This window comes from Apaloderma vittatum, unplaced genomic scaffold, assembly GCF_000703405.1.
Source record: "Apaloderma vittatum isolate BGI_N311 unplaced genomic scaffold, ASM70340v1 scaffold5718, whole genome shotgun sequence".
Classification (NCBI taxonomy): domain Eukaryota; kingdom Metazoa; phylum Chordata; class Aves; order Trogoniformes; family Trogonidae; genus Apaloderma; species Apaloderma vittatum.
In genome coordinates this window covers 82305-100194 of record NW_009730134.1, presented here as the reverse complement: position 1 = coordinate 100194, position 17890 = coordinate 82305, and the positions used below count along the sequence as shown (strand labels likewise).

At 41.1% G+C, this 17890-nt stretch overlaps 1 protein-coding gene across 1 annotated transcript in view; it reads left to right on the top strand.

Annotated features, from left to right (window-relative positions):
- Positions 1-4780: 4780 nt before the first annotated feature.
- The window catches only part of LAMA3 (laminin, alpha 3), a gene marked incomplete at both ends in the record, with an annotated part of 94434 nt that continues 81324 nt past the window's right edge, over positions 4781-17890 (top strand). The window contains 4 exons of the mRNA XM_009874669.1: positions 4781-4933; positions 14561-14678; positions 15531-15649; positions 17114-17284. Coding sequence (XP_009872971.1) covers positions 4781-4933; positions 14561-14678; positions 15531-15649; positions 17114-17284 — 561 coding nt within the window. The remainder of the gene's footprint in view (positions 4934-14560; positions 14679-15530; positions 15650-17113; positions 17285-17890) is intronic.

Below are 17890 nucleotides of genomic sequence, written 5' to 3'. Positions count from 1 at the left end.
AGGCAATACGAAAAGAATGCAAGTAAATTTTTAGCATCTTGGAAGAAGGGTTAGTGTTTTGAAATCTTATGAGGTGTTTGCGTGTTTTAATAGTGAAATAAGCCTTAATATCTGGTTTCAGAAGAGGTTGCAATGGATAAGAGTGTTTTTCTTCTAATTTTTAAGTGGAGGCGGAAGCTCGAGAGAGGGGGAGAGAACTGAGAAGGTGCCGTGTAAGTAGGTCTTGTTATGTGCCAGAAGGGAGCATGTACCATCGCACAGCCTGCCCTCTCAATTCACTAGGCAGCCATGGCCAGCGGTGTGCTTTGCCCTGAACTTCTCTCTGCCTCACACGAAATCTCAGTTCACGTTACATCTGTGTAATGCCCTCCATCATAAAAAGCTCAAAGTGCTTTGGAGATACTTGCAGGGGGAGTAATACACACTTTTACTAATAGGGAAACTGAGTCACAGATATTACATGATTAAACTAAGGTTACAAAAAAAGTTGTGATGATCAGGATACTGCTTGGTCCTCTGTTTCTAACACACCTTTGAAGTTAGGCATGCATCCCTCCATACTGAACACAACTGTGTGTTTAAACAACAGTTTAAACTCCTGTGCCTGAAACAACAGTGCCACCAGTTAAATAGCAAGCTCAGTAATCTCTCAGCAGCACACTATAGCCCACTGCTGCATTGAAATCTCATGATAAGATGCCTTGGAATATCAGAAACCACAGTATAACAAAAATCAGATAAACACATCAAGCAAGCGGAACAAAGCCCGTTATGTGATGCACATTGCCATTGATGGTTTTTGTAATTGTTGCCTATATTAACACACTACTGGAAATGAGGGTTTGCTGTATATAAGAAGAGGCTAGAAAGGGAGGGAGCTCCCCTTTGTCAAATATTTGTCTTACAGGTCCTAGGTTAGAGGCCAGTTATGGTTCATGCCTGGTTCAAATTCCCAGAAGGACTACTGATAGCTCAGCCCTGGCACAAGGAAGCATCTTGTGCCTCTTACAGCATTTGTGTAGGCACGGATACAGCAGTGTCTCTCTCCAGTTTTAACAAAGCCCCATTGAAATACATAACATGAATTCTTCTGTGGTTTTACCAGTAGTTGTGCTTCAAGAACGGTTGGAAAGTCTTTCAAAAGGCCAGGGAAATCCAGCCCTGGAAAATGTGATAAGAGCACAATGTGCATATTATCGAGTCGCTCAACCTTGCAAGTTCAAAGACAGTGTAAATAAGAGAATCTCTTCTTTCGTGGAGAATAGGAGAGAAGAGCATTGAACTCTTAGAGAAGCTGCCCTTACACAGAGGGATTTAAATTCGGCATAAGTATCTGTGTTCTTCCTTAAGAGTCCAAGGAAAGGCCATGTGACTTGCAAAAATAATAGGTATAGTAGCCACTGAGTCAGGCCAGTTCCAGTTCAAGCAATATCGTACACCTGAGACACTCACTTTTGGGGTCTCTTCAGGGCTGGATTGTGGCTGCTGCGCTATGAATAGGGAAATTGGAAAGAAGGTGCGGAAAGCGATCCTCTTTCTGACAAGGGAACTGACAGCTGTGCTGCTGATGCTATCCCAACCACTGAAAATAAGGCGGGCAGAGGAAGAGCAGCCCAAGCTTCATTTCTACTGCTCTGCCACTGGTCTCTCTTATTCAGCCTGTCATTTGGTACTATGTCTCTTAATGAAGCCTGTAGCACCCAGCAAATCCAGGTCATTTGAAGCCCTTCCAAGAACTGATCGGTGGGGTGGACAGTCCCTTCGTTGGCAGCTCAACCGAGGCTCTTAAGTCAGTGCTGGACATAAGCTGTGGAAAGCCGTGTGTTTCTCTTGTTTAGAACGTTGGCAAGTGGGACGGTGACTTAATAAGAACAGTGTTGAGTGAAGAGATACACTGCAGTGTAAAATATTTCAGGAACTGATAGATAAATGGCATGCCTTGCTTTGTCTGCCAATCTGTTTGCAGTGTGTGCGAGTGAGTGTGAATTAGTTTAACTGCGTACCTGTCCTGCCCTGCCAACAGGCACAGAAGTGGTAGGTATTAAACAGTGAACAAATCCTTTGTTGTTGTAACATTCTATAACTTGCAGGTGAAATGTTTTCAACCCAGTGTGTCTCTGGTCCGCACCGGTGCATTTCAGCAAACCCCTTCATGCCGTTCCAGTTTTCTCCTTCACTCAGGAGAATCAGGGGAAAGGAGCGTAACAAGATCACCAGAAAATGCACACCTGCCTGCCTGATAAACTGCAGCCAAAATAAGACAAAGTCCAAGGCCCAGTCTCCTGGAATGGAGACCTGTCCTGTAGCAGACAGGCTGAGCACGGCATGCCTGAGATACTGCCAGTGGGAGGCAGGGAAGGCTGCTCTGGCCAATAACTTATTTTCTTTCATTTTTTGTTTTGCTTCTTTCTTGGCAGTGTTGCTGGAACGTACTTTGCATAACTGAAACTCCAGCTGTTACAATTAAATTCTTTGGATTCTGTGACACCCTCCCCCCACAAAGATAGCATCTTGAGTTCACATCAAGTGCTCTGGTATACTGAAATCACGTCGGTGCCCGTAAATGTAATGCTTGCATTTGATACTCCTCATTGTTTTCTGTTCATTCAGCCATTCGTCGAGGCTGTTGCCACACAAGAGCTGGAACTGCTGTAGCAACAGCTGTGTCCTCTATGTTCTCCGTCTGATCACTTTGAATCTGAATTTAGGTCTAAATACCATGTGTAATGCACACTATAAAACTGTTTAGGAAAGTTTGTCCTCTTGTAACGTGTACGACAGAACATGAAGCATGCATTTGTCAGGAAAAACATTTTAGCTGGGAAGTTCCTCTGGTGTGGTGGTAACTGCAGTTGTTGGTGCATAGATTGATTTCTCAGTGTATTGATTTTTCAGAGTGACACAATATTCTTTGTCCTCACTACAGAAACTGGCAACCTTGCTTGTAGCTCTCACGGACTGATATAGTGTCTGCTGCAGCAAACTGTCTAAACCCAGCAGTCTCCTGGCATATTGTAGTTTGTATGGAAATCAGCCAAACCATCTCCTCCAGGAGAGCTGGAAGAGAATTGTGTCATAACATGTTTCCCAGACATAGTTAAACAACCTATGTATGTGGGAATTCAGTAAATCTCTAAATAACTCTTTGAATTCTCAAGAGTTAACTGTAAGCCGGGTTGACACCTGCAGTGCTGAATAACAACAGCTGATGATAGCCCTGTCTTCTGGAAGCAAGATCATGTTCTGGGCTTTCCAGAGCAGCAGGTTGAGGATGGAACCATTGCTCGATGCAGATGCTGGAATTATTACTACTGATACAGAAATATTCAGTGAACGTCTATGTTTTGTATTTGAAAGACACAAGATGGTGTGTTTGTATCACATGAGGACGAAGAAGTAGTTTCCGATCCATTAGTAACTATGTCAAATGTTAAACAAATTCTGCTAAACATCTTAAATTCACCAAGCTGGCAAGACCATACCCAGCAAGAATGTGAGAGCTCTAATGTTAATTCTTCTATTAAAAGTGGTCAAGTGTGATTGCTCTGGTTACTTTACGCTGGTGAGTCTGACAGCAGTGACAAACAAAATAAGAGCTGTTATACGGTATTCTGTTATTACTTAAAAGGTAGGAATATACTTCATGCCAGGTAACCTGAGTTGTGGAAACAACAAAAGAATTGTCACATCTTCTTGGTGCAAATGTGCTTGGCCAATAAAGAGAATGGGGCAAATATTACCTTATTTAGATCATGGATCTGAGATGGTGTCAGGATCTGATAGGCTGAATGGATTAAGAAACTATCTGACTGAAGTAACTATTACTAAGACTCTGCCATTTAATGAAACTGTCATTTTTCTGTTGGCTTCCTGTGAAGATCTGTGCCTGGCACAGGTTAACATTTTCATTTATTATGTCCACTCAGTGACTGGAGTTAATAACTAATTACAATGTTTCAGCACTAATCTTAGACTGTAAATTCCAGTTTTTTGAAGGTAGAAATACTGCTGATGAGGCAAGCCAAGGTGCTAAATTTAAATACAAATAAGTTTCATGAAGTTTATTCATCATTACTGCACAGAAGAGGACAAAGAGCTTTTGAGACTATCAAAGAGGGCATCTTTGGAATGTGGACTAGAAATTGGGGAGCGACTTCTGCAAATGCGGATACGAAGGGATTATTTAAAGGGAAACTTAAGGAGAATAGCCTATATTGAGTTTTTCATAAGTGCACATTGTTCAGTCTCTGATTCAGAATATACTATAATGGCATGAAAAACATAAAAGCGCTGTTATAAAATCGTAACAGCACACTTAGAGGCAAGTAACAGATGATGTATTTTTTATAGTTTTATTAATACCAAACTATGCACATATGTGGCTATTTCACAGTCTTTTAGGAGAATTGAATATAATTTTTTTGTTGATCTTAATCTAGTTTTAAGAATCTTTGTTTCAATAATTTCTTGCAGATGTAATATAGATAATTTCACCAAGTATCGATAAGTTCACTAATAAAAACAAACTTACTGTAGTTTACTTAAGGAGATTTCTGAAACTTCAGTTTGTAACATAAAATTTAGTGTGTTTCAAGGTTTAAGTGTGCAATCTAATCTTCAGGGGAATAGTTTATACGCTAAAACAATATATAAAGAGAGAAACAAAACTTAGCCTCATTTTTAGTCAACACTACAGTTCAGAATCTCAGTTAACAGCAGCATGCATTTGTAGTGTACAAGATTTCAGCTGAGACCATCTGTTTAATTTATTGTGTTTCAGGGACAGTTCTGTGATTATTGCAATGCTGCTGATCCCAGCAAAGCTCACCCGGTCACCAATGCAATTGATGGCACAGAACGCTGGTGGCAAAGTCCTCCTCTTTCTATGGGCTTGAAGTACAACGAAGTCAATGTCACTTTAGATCTGGGGCAGGTGAGTGCATGAGCTATTGGGTGAGATTTGATGATTTCTTGCGTTTATATACAAGCTTTGCAGTTGGAGAGATGTTTGAACTGATGTTTTTAGCTTTCAATGCCACAGCTTTTTTGCCTGGTTTATGTTCTGTATTTTTTGACCATGTTAAGTTTATTAAATTGATTATTTTCCTTCAGAAGTTCTGATGATGTGGGTTCTTGTCACTGGAATCACAGCAGTTTAATGACTGTGTGATGCCTTGCACAGACAGTGTAACTTGTTAACCTGAGGTTACAGGGGGGCCTGCTTGGTTGAAAGTGGATCTCTACCTTCCATTTCATGTTCTTCTGTTGCACGGGCACAGATTGAGAGAGGTTCTGTGATCTCTTACCATGCACACATTCTGAGAATGTTTGGAGTCTGCTTTTGCCTCATGGCTCCTTCTGGTTTCTCTGTCGTCCAACATGATCGACAGAAAATACTGGTAACATAGTCTAAAAAAGAAGGGACAGCAAAGCCAGTGTAATATGAATTAGCAATATGACAGTAACGTGAACACCCGTATTTCCTCTGCAGGTGACAGACAAGTAGCTAACAGTGAAGCCTCAGCATCTGTATTTTAAGTCATAGGGACAGATTCTCAGCTGCCATAATTGGGCGCTGATCCAGAGAAATTAGCTATGCTCTGCAAGTGCATGCCAGCTGAAAATACATGACTATAAATATATTTGGGGGACTGCAAAACATATGTTTACATATCCATATATATTTTGCATAGTAGTAAATGTTTATTAATTGATTATACAGGACAGGATTCTTTGAGTAGGTGTTCGATTTAATTGACATCAGGGGGAGGAATAATGAAGGAAAAATTCTTTTTTGTGATACTTAATTACTATTTCTTGGGGATTTAGGTGCAAATTATATTATGTCTTCTATTACATGTGATTTTAATGCTCCTGTCCCTCATCTGCCTGGAATGGCTCTTGTTTTGGGGATATCTTCGTTCAGTGTTTTTGGATAAAGTACAACAGCAGTGCAGAAGGGCCTGACAACTTGAGACAGAGAATATCAGTAGTTAAACTAAACTGCTGTGATTTCTGAAATTGCATTTCTGTTAATTAAATTAGTAACATGTCTGTTTCCTTCGTTGCTTTACTCCACTGTGCCATGAAAGAAGGAAGAGCTTTACAGAAGCTGAAGAGTTTTTAAGCCACAGCATCCACACAGCGGTTGGACCTGTCTCAGAGTTGTGCTGCTCTTTCTGTTACGCTGTACAGTTGAGGAGCATTGCGTACCCTGATGCTTTGTGCTCCTGTGAAGTGAGTTTTCCAGTTATTCTTTGGCAGCAAACTGTAGGGAACTGTGTCCTTGGGCTGGGTGTACAGCATAGGGACACTGAATGCAGAGCAGGGTGCTATTAACAGGCAGGGGAAGGCAATCGCCTCCCGGCAAAGCAGACCTTGCCTTCTGAGCCACTCGCATCCGTCGTGGTCTCTGCAGGATGCAGGATTATATTGCAGGCTGTAATTTGTCTGATGGTGTCCTCCAACATATTTGTCACCAACACTTGTGCGTCATTATCATCCACTTACGCAGCACATTGCTCCATCCAGAACTTCAATTGTTAGTTTCTTTGGTGGACCTACTGACAGACACCTTATCTTTTATATGTTGAATAAACTTCTGAGAAACCTTCTTCCTTCAGGGGCAGGATATGAATGGAGTGCCGCCTTCTCATGAGACTCCTTGATGATCAACTGCCATGTGCCAGAATTCTTGTAGTTATTAAAGGATTTCTCAGCAGGAGGCTGTGTGTTTCTCTTTACTCTGGTACCACTGGGGAAGGCGACTCTGAACTCCCTTACTTGGAAACGAGGGAAACTCAAGCCAAAGGTCAAAATGACTTCAGGTCTTGTGATCAGGAAAGGAACATTTTAGTTGATGGATCGATGAGGGTTTTGTAGGATTTTTTTTTTTTCCACAGACATTATCTCATTTCTGCGTTCAGTCAGTTAAACCTTAATCTTGGGATTTATCTGAACTTGAGATTCATGTTTTGACATCAAAGGTCAAAATGACTTCAGGTCTTGTGATCAGGAAAGGAACATTTTAGTTGATGGATCGATGAGGGTTTTGTAGGATTTTTTTTTTTTCCACAGACATTATCTCATTTCTGCGTTCAGTCAGTTAAACTTAATCTTGGGATTTGTCTGAACTTGAGATTCATTTTTTGACATTCTGCCTAGTATTCTCATGCCCTAAATTCATACAGTAGTGCACAATTACTACGAATGACGAGGAAAATCAAATACTGTGTCAGTCTACTCAAGTGAACAGGTAAACACTGAGACCCCAAGTCACTTCACCTTGTTTCAGGGTCCTAAAATTGAATTTAATGTGTGTTAGTCATGCAAGCTTTCTCAGTAGTCGACAGAGAAAGAAGCTTTTAGAGTGCAGTTCCCCTTCAAGTGAGCTGAAATTAAGGTTTTGTTTTTTAAGGAGGAATAAATTTTCTTAAAATTAGACATGAGGCTTAATACCTTGCAGAACCACAGACTGTAATATTGAAAAGACAGCAGGGATGTAGTTTTGCTCACTGATTAGTTGTTCTGATCTTTGTTTTGACACAAGACACCTTTTTCTGCAAACAAAATAGGGAAATGTTTTTGCATTTGCAAAACATGACATAGTATAAGGTACATATGCGTGCAGGGAAGCAATGACCAAGTTTTCAGTTGGCCATCAAATATTCACAATTAGAGGAAGCAAAACTTAATGAAATGTCAGATAATTCTTTGCATCCCTGCCATTATATCTTTAAGACTGAGAACAGTGTCCCAGTGGAGCCTTTTGTCATGGTCTGATGACAATAGTTAGTTGAATAGTTGCACCAAGATGGAAGTTTGAGCACTCATTACTCTGGGGATGGAACAGAACACCCACCCGCTGCTGCTTCTGTTTCACAAGGGCTGAAGGGGGTGATTTTGAAAGTCAAAATCATAGAATCAGAGAATCATAGAATGGCCTAGGCTGGAAGGGACCTTAGAGATCATCTAGTCCAACCTCCCTGTTTTGGGCAGGGACGCCACCTCTCGACTAGACCTGGCAACACATGGGGACCGAGCGGGAAATGAACCCGCGACCTTGGTGTTGGTCCTTGTTGCCAGCACCGCGCTCAAACCACTGAGCTAAATCTCTCTGCTAGAAAAATGCTCATTTTGCTGTGCTTTGTAATATGAGAAAGAGCAAAAGCCCTACTTTACTTCTCTTCTTGACTTTCTGTACTGTACAGTTAGATTTCTAATCAATCACAGTCCTTCCGAATAATAATTATAATGTTGATGCCTGAGGCAGTCTCTCTATCCTGTTAACATACCTGCTTGTACTGTGGCTGTTCCTGACTTGTTTAAAATATTTGGATCAAATAAAGCCTCATTTAGTCCTTTTAATTGGTCCTAATTTTCCCCAATGTAGTTTGCAGCATTTTCTGAGTCCAGAATGCGTGACTGAAGTTCGTTGCCCTTCTCCTGACTCTTTGGATTGCCTAATTTTAGCAGGTGTGCCCTCATCTTTGGCTTGCTTAATGCTCAGCAGATATTACAGTAATACTCCTCCAGGTATTTTTCTGAACTCTAGCTTCAGAAGAAGATGAAGGTTCAGGATAGCATGATAGTGTATGATGAAAAAGAGCTGTCTAATTGTTAACACTTCAGAAAGTGTAGTCCACAAATTTTATTGTTGCTTTTAGTTTCATGTAATTTTTTTACTGTGCTTTTGTGGCAATAATATAATACTGAAAGACTCAGGCTTAATGAAGTCTTGTGCACTAATATGTTGAATACTTTTTATGTAGCGATATTATCAGTCACTGTTGTAAATTAGCATCACACAGTGGAATGTAATGTCCAAATTAGTACTTTTATTAAGGAGGGAGGGAAACTCAACTATAAAAGTAAGTGCTATGGCCTTTGGAGGACTTTATGCTTTTATGTTTTCTGCCAGTTAAAGCTTATAAACACTTTGTAAAAAAGCCTTGCAGTCTGGCAAATCTGTTGAGCTGTTTCTAAATGATAGGTATCTCTTATGTGTTTAATTTTCATATGTGATATCAGTCCTTTATGTCTGTAACTTTACAAACAATATTTGTTTTTGGGAATATTCGTCAGCTTTGGCAAATTGTTATTATAAACAGTTATTCTTAACTTACAGAAGATTGACATAATTTCTTAAAAATATGTTTGAAGTTACAGATATTTGACTGTCATTCTGTAAATTATAAAGTGTCCTGTAGACCCTATTGCTCTAGGGAGAAACTGCCAAGGTGATGGGAGATTTGTCATAAGCCACGTTGAACTGACCTTCCAAAAATAGTCATTGCATTCATTGTGCCTGACTATTGAAGACTTTGTGTTACCGCTGACCCTGAAATTAGATCCAGCTCTGTTGTGGAATTGCATAACCTCTGTAATAGCACTGAGAAGTCTTACAAATTAGGGCATGAGAACCCCTGTACAAAGCTTCTGCAGCCCTACAGAGCTGCCCCAGCGTTGAGACAAAGCCTTTCCTCTGGAGCGCCTGCACAGCTCTGCCTCCACAGCAGCACTGACCCCTGCTCTGCTCTTTTGGTTCATGCTGGGGAGAAAAGGGGCTTTTAGGTCTGGGGAAGGTACAATGTTGTTCCTGCAGTACTCAAAAAAAGGGGATGTTGACAGCGCAGAGAATCTTGCCTTACTTTATATTAAAGAACTCTGGTTCTGAGTATTTCAGTTTGTGCAGGCAGCTGATTTGGGCTCGTGCCGTGAAACACCATGCTTTGAAGTCAGTTGATTTTGGCTCATACTGCAGTAAGGTGAATCTACTTGTGAACTGTGGATTAACACAACTTCAGCTGATCAAATAGCGGCTGTCTGACAGAAGTTTCCAAAAGCTGTATCAGGTAATGCACGCTCCATTTGTTGCTCAGTCGCACCACAGGCAGCTCATTCTGAACTGAGCTGCCAGCCTTAGTTAGGAGAATGCCCTAAATACACCCTTTCTTGCTCATATGCTATCCTTTAAGATGTCGTCAATGTGTTGTGTTTTCCTAAAGTTTCAGTTAAAGACCTTTTGAGTGTCTCAACATTTTTTTCTTATGTTTGTAGTAATAGATCTATGTCATTGGCTTAAAAATATGGTTTTGGTATTAAATTGGCATTATTCTCAAAAATACAGACAAAGTCTTGCAAGTCTTGCTCTCCTTCATTTTACTGACACTGTCTTTCTCTGATTCTTCTTCAGCATCCCTTTTGGAAGGTCTTTGTTCCTACTCCTTGATCTCCCTTCCCTCTATATTGATACGTCTGCTTCTCCCACCTCCCTTACCATGCTTATTCCTTCACTTTACTTCCATTTTGTATTTACTTTCAGTGAGCAGAACCTCTGCTGAAGGCTTCCAACCCTCCTCATTTACCCATCTTTCCTTCCAGCGCTGACAGTATTACTGTGTTCTTTTTACTGTGGACTGCAGCTCTCATAAGGGGACATTTATCTTGTGGACAATTGAGGTCTGAATCATACAAATCCCTTCCCATATGAATTGCTTTAGTGTTCTGCGAAGAAATAGGCCATATGTAAAAAATAATTATGAGCATTGAGTTAATCTTTGTCCAAATTCCAATGGAAAAGCAACTGCAGGAGATATTTCAGGGTAGTAACTGGCAGTCATTGATGTGTTTGCCTGCAGCCTTGGCAAAAAGACTGAGGACTGATTGAACCTGGACAATGTTTATCCTTTCATTTCTGGAAGTCTTCCTTCTTACCAGAATACTGCCTGTGAATTGTGGAGAGCTTCTACCTTCTGCTCCTGCCCATCGACTGTGATGGAGGAAAGACTTAACATCTCCAGGTGTGCCAGTGAGGAATATTCACAGTCACTGACTTACATCAGTAAATAAAAGCATCAGTGGCTAGTTAAATGACACAAGTGACTAGTTAAGTGACACAAATACAACATGTGCAATGCTAACAGAATGTTGTTGGAAGTCCTGTACTTATTCTTGGTTTCCGCACCCCAGGCTGTGAAGCTGTCATGCAAGTAATGACTTCTGCATGCTCTGCAGTGGGAGCTTCTCCAGTTGCTGTTGCTGTTTACACACTGTTGGCATTGCTGTATCGCTCTGCGCCATGTGTATGTGGTTCAACTGTATAGAACACATTCAGTGGATCTAATGCCTCTCAGATAGTCCCCACTTTGACTTTTCTTTACACCTCTGCCATGGCTGCTTTTCACCAGACACCCAGAAGAGTGTCTGGCAACTGCCAAAAAGGCTGGTTCAGCTCTCTCTACTTGGCATTCTTTTATATTATAGTTTCATCTGCAAAGTACTTTGTTGGGGGTTACCAAATGCTGACTGTCAGGAGTGTTTTATGAAGTCTTTGGATCTGCACTGGTGCCTCAAATCCTATTGAGAGGTTACTGAGGAAAGGGCATGTTGACCTCTTTGCAACCATTATAAATCAAAGCCTTTCATTTTTAACCAGAGTACAGGGGATTTTTATTTTGTTTAAATAGATTGTTATTTTTATAGCTCAATCTTTGAGAAAAATCAATGCTCAAGACCTTAAGGCTTCATTACTCTAAGAAACTGATGGACTTGTGCATGTGAAATCAGTGGCTTCTGGAGGTAGTGCTAAGCACAATTCACACTTCCTTGAATTCCACTCCTGCCCTGGTCAATGGCTGAGAAGTTTAGTTTAGGTACTGAATGGTCTTGTGTCAGCAAGATTACTCTTCTGTCTTTAATTAGGATTTATTTGCTATGACAAGGATTATTTTTCTTCTGTTGTTGCCTCATCAGATCTGAAGAGAGACCATTCATCTACTTGGTCAGTATTCAACCATAGTGGAAATTTGGATTTTCAGGTGATATTCTGCATCCTCGGTTCAGGTCAGAACCAAATCATTGGCAGCCATGTGAAGTTAGAAGCAGGAGAGATGATAGGGTTGGTGACTTAAGTTTTGACAATATATTGTTGTTAACTAGCAGTGTTATTTTTTATCAAGACCTATCTTTTTCCCCTTTCCAAATGTGACTGTACAAACCCAAGCAGTACTTCAGACTATAAGAGGTAAGGAGAGCTGCCTGTGAATTGAAGATTTTCATATGCAAGAGTAGTTTGAAGCTGCCATGCGTTATTTCTTCCCTTCTGTGGTTTGCACAGAAGCATGCCAAGCGTGGTGCTTGGAGACAGTTCTTTAAGCACTGGCAGACTTTCAAAGTTCCTGACGTAATACACAGATTGGGCAGTTACTTACTTCACAAGCATTGAGTAGTCATAGGCTTAAGCAAATTCCAGAGCTGCAAGCAGATGTGGCATACAGGTGTTTGGCAGGTGCCACATGCTGATTCTGCAGTGTTACTGTCGTGTGCCTTCATCTTTGGTCACATATTTCTTTAGATGCTTGTGAAAGGTTATAGTCCAGGGTGACACTGGTATGTGAGTGAGCTTGTCTCATATTTCTTGAGCAGTGTGGAAGCACTGTAGAAATGGAATTCACTGCTACTATTTTGCTCACGCTTATGAGAAGGTATCACCTGTTAGGAGAGACGAGACGAGACTGGCTGTGTTAGCACTTTGAGTAGCTTCTAAGTAAAAGAATATAATCACTGTGAGACAAGGTGAAGTGGATGTCATCAAAAAGGGAAAAAAGGAAGACCCAGGCAAATATGGCCCAGTCAGTCTCACGTCTGTGTCTGGCAAGATCAAGGAGCAGATCCTTCTGAAGGCACATGGAAAATGTGGAGGTGATTGGTGGCAACCAACATGGCTTCACCAAGGGGAGATCCTGCTTGACAAATCTGATGGCCTTTTTATGATGGAGTAACAGAATCAATTGACAAGGGAAGAGCAACTGATGGCATCTACCTGGACTTATGCAAGGCCTTCGACACTGTCCCACACAACATCTTGGTCTCCAAGTTGGAAAGACATGGATTTGATGGATGGACCACTCAGTGGATAAGGAACTGACTGGAAGATTGCACTCAAAGAGCTGTGGTCAATGGCTCAATGTCCCAGTGGAGACCAGTGACAAGTGGTGTCTCTCAGGGATCAGCACTGGGACCAATACTGTTTAACATCTTTGTCTGCAACATGGACAGTGGCATCGAGTGCACCCTCAGCAAGTTTGCCAATGACACCAAGCTGTTGTGGTGAGGTCAACACGCTGGAGGGCAGGGATGCCATCCAGAGGGACCTTGATGGGCTTGAGAGGTGAGCATAGGCCAGCCTCACGAAGGCCAAGTGAAAGGTCCTGCACCTGGGTTGAGGCAGTCCCAAGCACAGATACAGGCTGGGCACAGGGTGGCTTGAGAGCAGTCCTAGGAAGAAGAATTTGGGAGTGTTGGTGGATGATAAGATCAACATGAGCCAACAGTGTGTGCTTGCGGCCCAGAAACCCAACCATATCCTGGGATGCATCAAGAGATGTGTGACCAGCAGATCGAGGGAAATGATTCTTCCCTTCTACTCTGTCCCTGTGAGACCCCACGTGGACCAACACAAGAAAGACATGGAGCTGTTGGAGCGAGTCCAGAGGAGGGCTACTAAGATGGCCAGAGGGCTGGAGCACCTCTCCTACAAGGACAGGCTGAGAGAGTTAGGCTTGTTCAGCCTGGGAAAGAGAAGGAGAGCCCTTATAGTGGCCTTCCAGTACCTGAAGAGGATCTACAAGAAGGCTGGGGAGGGACTGAAGTGATAGGAGAGGGGATAATGGGTGGAAGCTGGAAGGGTGTACGTTTAGACTAGATACGAGGAAGCAATTCTTTACCCTGAGGGTGGTGAGGCACTGGCACAGGTTGCCCAGGGAAGCTGTGGATGCTCCCTCCCTGGAAGTTCAAGGCCAGGCTGGATGGAGCCTTGAGCAGCCTGATCTAGTGGGAGACATCCCTGCCATTGACAGCGTGGTTAGAACTAGATGAGGTCCTTTCCAACCCAAATCAGTCTATGATTTGGTGATTCAATGATTCTATGATCATTGTTGTAATGATTCCATAATGTGACTACAAGAAATGGGGCCCTGGGGAAGGCAGGGCCTTTTCTAGATGCTTCCTTTGTTTCCTTGTGGTTCCTTGCCCCAAAGTATTTACCTATTTCTGACAATCTGGGAGGGAACAGGTGGCTTAGATTCTTATCAAACACAGCCAAAGAAGACTCAGTGTAAATGGTGCTTGCATTTTCTCTTACATCATTGTGATCTTGTTTGACTACAATTGCATGGCTGGAGTGCAACACAGATGTACCAGGATGCTGCAAAAGTACCTTAGTTCAATGATGTGTCAAGATGCTAGTTTTTCAAGGCAAAGTACTATACCCTTAACACACCCAAGCAATCAGTCATGTGCAAAGCAGAGCTTGTGTGAAATGTAAGAGACGGCATTTAGCACAGTCCTGTCATAGCTTTGTTAATGTCTTGCAGCACGTTTCAGGTGAGGCAGCCAGCTGGGAACCTGGTCTATTGTTTCAATGAGAATGAAACTGCAGAGGATAACCTTCTCACTGTGCACTGAGGAAAAGGTGTTTATTTGCATTAGTTTTAGTGTTGTGGTACTTTTATAGAGTGCAAAAAACTCCTGATGAGATCTATGTATATTCTGTTACCAGCTCTTCCATGTTGCCTATATCCTTATCAAGTTTGCAAATTCTCCTCGTCCAGATCTCTGGATCTTAGAAAGATCAGTGGACTTTGGAAAAACTTACACTCCCTGGCAATATTTTGCTCGTAAGTATCAATCCTTTTGTCACTGCTCTGTCGTGGACAGGTTTTTTTAATCATTCACCCAGTAGCAGGAAAATTGGACCATGGGGCTCGCTAAAGATTTCAACTGCACTGAAGACAGAGAACATCCAATACATTTCTCTTGTCTTAGTTATCCACAATAAATTAGTGACAAGGGTGTAACTAAAAATTAGTATTTTGAAAGTGTAACTCAGCACACGAATGTTTTTGAGTCTGTTGAGAATCTTTGTATTGTTTTATTTGTCTTGGTTATTGAGTATGTCAGAACTACAATGTCCTTTATCTCATGAGACCCTAGAATTCCTTGCAAAAATCAAAGTAAAATAGAAATACAAAATCTTAGGGGATATATATATCTCTTTTTTTTTCGTGATGGTGTGAGAAATATTTTGCCATGTCTTGTCAAGCACCACTGAATTGCTTAGGATGAAAAATTATTTGATTTTAGGCATTTCCATTTTTCTGTCCTATGAGGCACAATCACTGTAATTATTCAGGTATGGGGGAAAATTTACCTGAAAGCAGAGGTTCTACTTTAAATTAGAACTTCCTGGCACCCCCAATATGACACACAAGATTTAGCAGTGATCTTGGTCACTGTAGGAGCAAGTATCAGCAAAGAGCTTTTCTACATACCAATCCCTGGTAGTAACTATAAACGTTGAGTGTTATCACTTCTGGTAGCAAACAGTCTTCAAAACATGCTGTTAACATCAGAAAGTGCAGCCTCTTAGAAGAGACTGAGCTGAAAAGTCAAATCACTGAACAGAATTGGTTCTGTTTAGCTCAAACCAGGACACGTATGTAGAACTAATTTTGTTCTCGTTTGACCAGACTCCAAAGCAGACTGCTTGGAGCGCTTCAGAAAGGAAGCGAATCTTCCAGTGAGGAGGGACAGCGATGTCCTTTGCACCACAGAGTACTCTCGCATTCTGCCTCTTGAAAATGGAGAGGTAAGTGCTTTTAGGAAAGTAATGGTGAACGCTGGAAGCAAACAGCATCAGTTGCAGAAGTCTGCTGTTTCAATAAAATCCTAGAATTGTATTTTCTCAGCTATGGTTGCTTGCATCTACGTTAGTCCATAACAAAGCACTTCAGTAGCTGATGAGATTTTTGGAGGGTGAGCTGGCTCCTCCTAACTTTAATCACCTCCTGTGGGCATAGAGGCTGCTCAGAACCACCTGTGTTGATTTTTGTCATGATTTAGGTACCTCACTTTAGCCATATGCATTTGAAGGAGTTGACTGCATTTTCTGAACACTTCCAGTGTTCATAGGAGAACTTAGTGCATCAGAATTACTCATGGGAGTAAAGGCTGTAGAAACTTGAGTAAGTAGCTATTTAAGAAAATAATATCTAAATGCTGTGTGTTTATAACATAATACATGTTTTTTGGAAAACGTTGCTCTGATTTTAGCCATTGTTCCTTGTTAGGCAGAGCTGTGGCTTGTGTTATTTGAATGAATGTTCAACTCCTGACTGTCCCAGTGGCTTCTGGTGGCATTCTGCTTTTATGCCTGATGTGGTTAGAATCCAGAGCTGAACTCCTCAGGAGTTATCCAGAGTTTTTGGCATGTGGATCTGGGGTTGTAGTTTCATATTTAAGTAGAACTGTTTTATTCATATATCTGTAAAATTTTCCTAATAAAATATTTTAAAGAATGATATCCGTAGAAGAACACTGCTGGTGCAGTCCTTATCATCTGCTGTATGACTTTTCCTAAAATAATTGTGCTGCAGTCAGAACTATCACCGTTCCCCTGTTGCAGGCTTTGGGGTATAGAAGCCATTCAAAAATAGAAAACTGTTATCTGGCTTGCTATAAATAAATTAAAGGCTTTTACTCAGTCCTGTACATGCACACTTAATAGAGATTCATGATTGCTAGGCTACTGGCCTCTGTTTCTTTAAAAAATAAAAAATTACTGGAAGCCTTGTTTTGAAAGTCAGATCAACCTGCTTTCATATGAAGGGATTTTCTAAAGCAACACTGTGTTCTTTCTTCCAAAAGATCATTAATACGCTCCCAGGCACTGGACCTGGTAACAATAACATTTTCCAGGAATATTTGTGCCTTATCCTAAAAATAAATGTGTTTTGGAAAGGAGCCAAAACCTGATGTTTTTACTCAGGGAAAAGTCCCATTGACACTGTTGACTGTTAATATAACTATTTGCAGCTATTCCTATTGTTTTTTCCTAATAAAACATGTACTTTTTTGTGTGTGTTATACTCACTGTTTTCAAAATAGAGGCCCTTTTTTCTCCCAAATGCCATATGGCTAATGAGAATTCAGGAGGGTCCAAGACTAACACCATTATTTTTCCCTTTGGATTCTTTTATTAATTTTGCTCTGTCCTGCTACTAACACTTGCAGTTGATGTATTTTAACAAAGATGTGCTTACTTCTTTGTTAGATTGTAGTATCTTTGGTAAATGGCCGCCCAGGAGCAAAAAACTTCACTTATTCCCCCAGTCTTCGAGAATTCACGAAAGCAACAAATATCCGCCTTCATTTTCTCAGAACTAACACACTTCTTGGACACTTGATTTCAAAAGCTCAGCGAGATCCCACTGTAACTCGTAGAGTAAGTACTGTTTTCACTGAGATATACTCAACAATTGTTTTCAGCATGTTGGGGCTCAAGAAGTTATCTGACAATTGAAATATACATTGACCCATATTTAAATCTCCATATTTTCTCCAGGTTCATTTGAGACAAGAAGGTAAGTGGATCAGCACAGATTTATGGCGGGGAAGTAATGATTAATGATTTTGTAACAAACTGCTGCCTTTCCCTGTTTTCGAATATGGAAGGAAGTTGGGTGCATCATGGGAGCTATAATGAAGCGGAAATCCTCTAAACTATCTTATGCAGAACTGAGGAACTAAATCTCTTCAGCTATATTTGGCACAACTTTCCTTTATTTATTCAAAGAAAAAAATGCAGGAAACAGTACCCGAGTTTCTTAAGGAGCAGAAATCAAAGGGAATACTTAAAAGTAACTGTCTTTTCACAAATCGTTTGAGATGCCTAGATGTTTTCAGTGAATTTTGGGCTATCCAAGAGCTTTAAAGCCAAGATCCTACTTGGAGGCCATTGGGGAGTGGGGAGATTCAGTGGGGAGATGTAAGGAAATTCATCTCCCTCAAGGAAACACCACATAGAAATTCATATACTTAGAGAGATTGT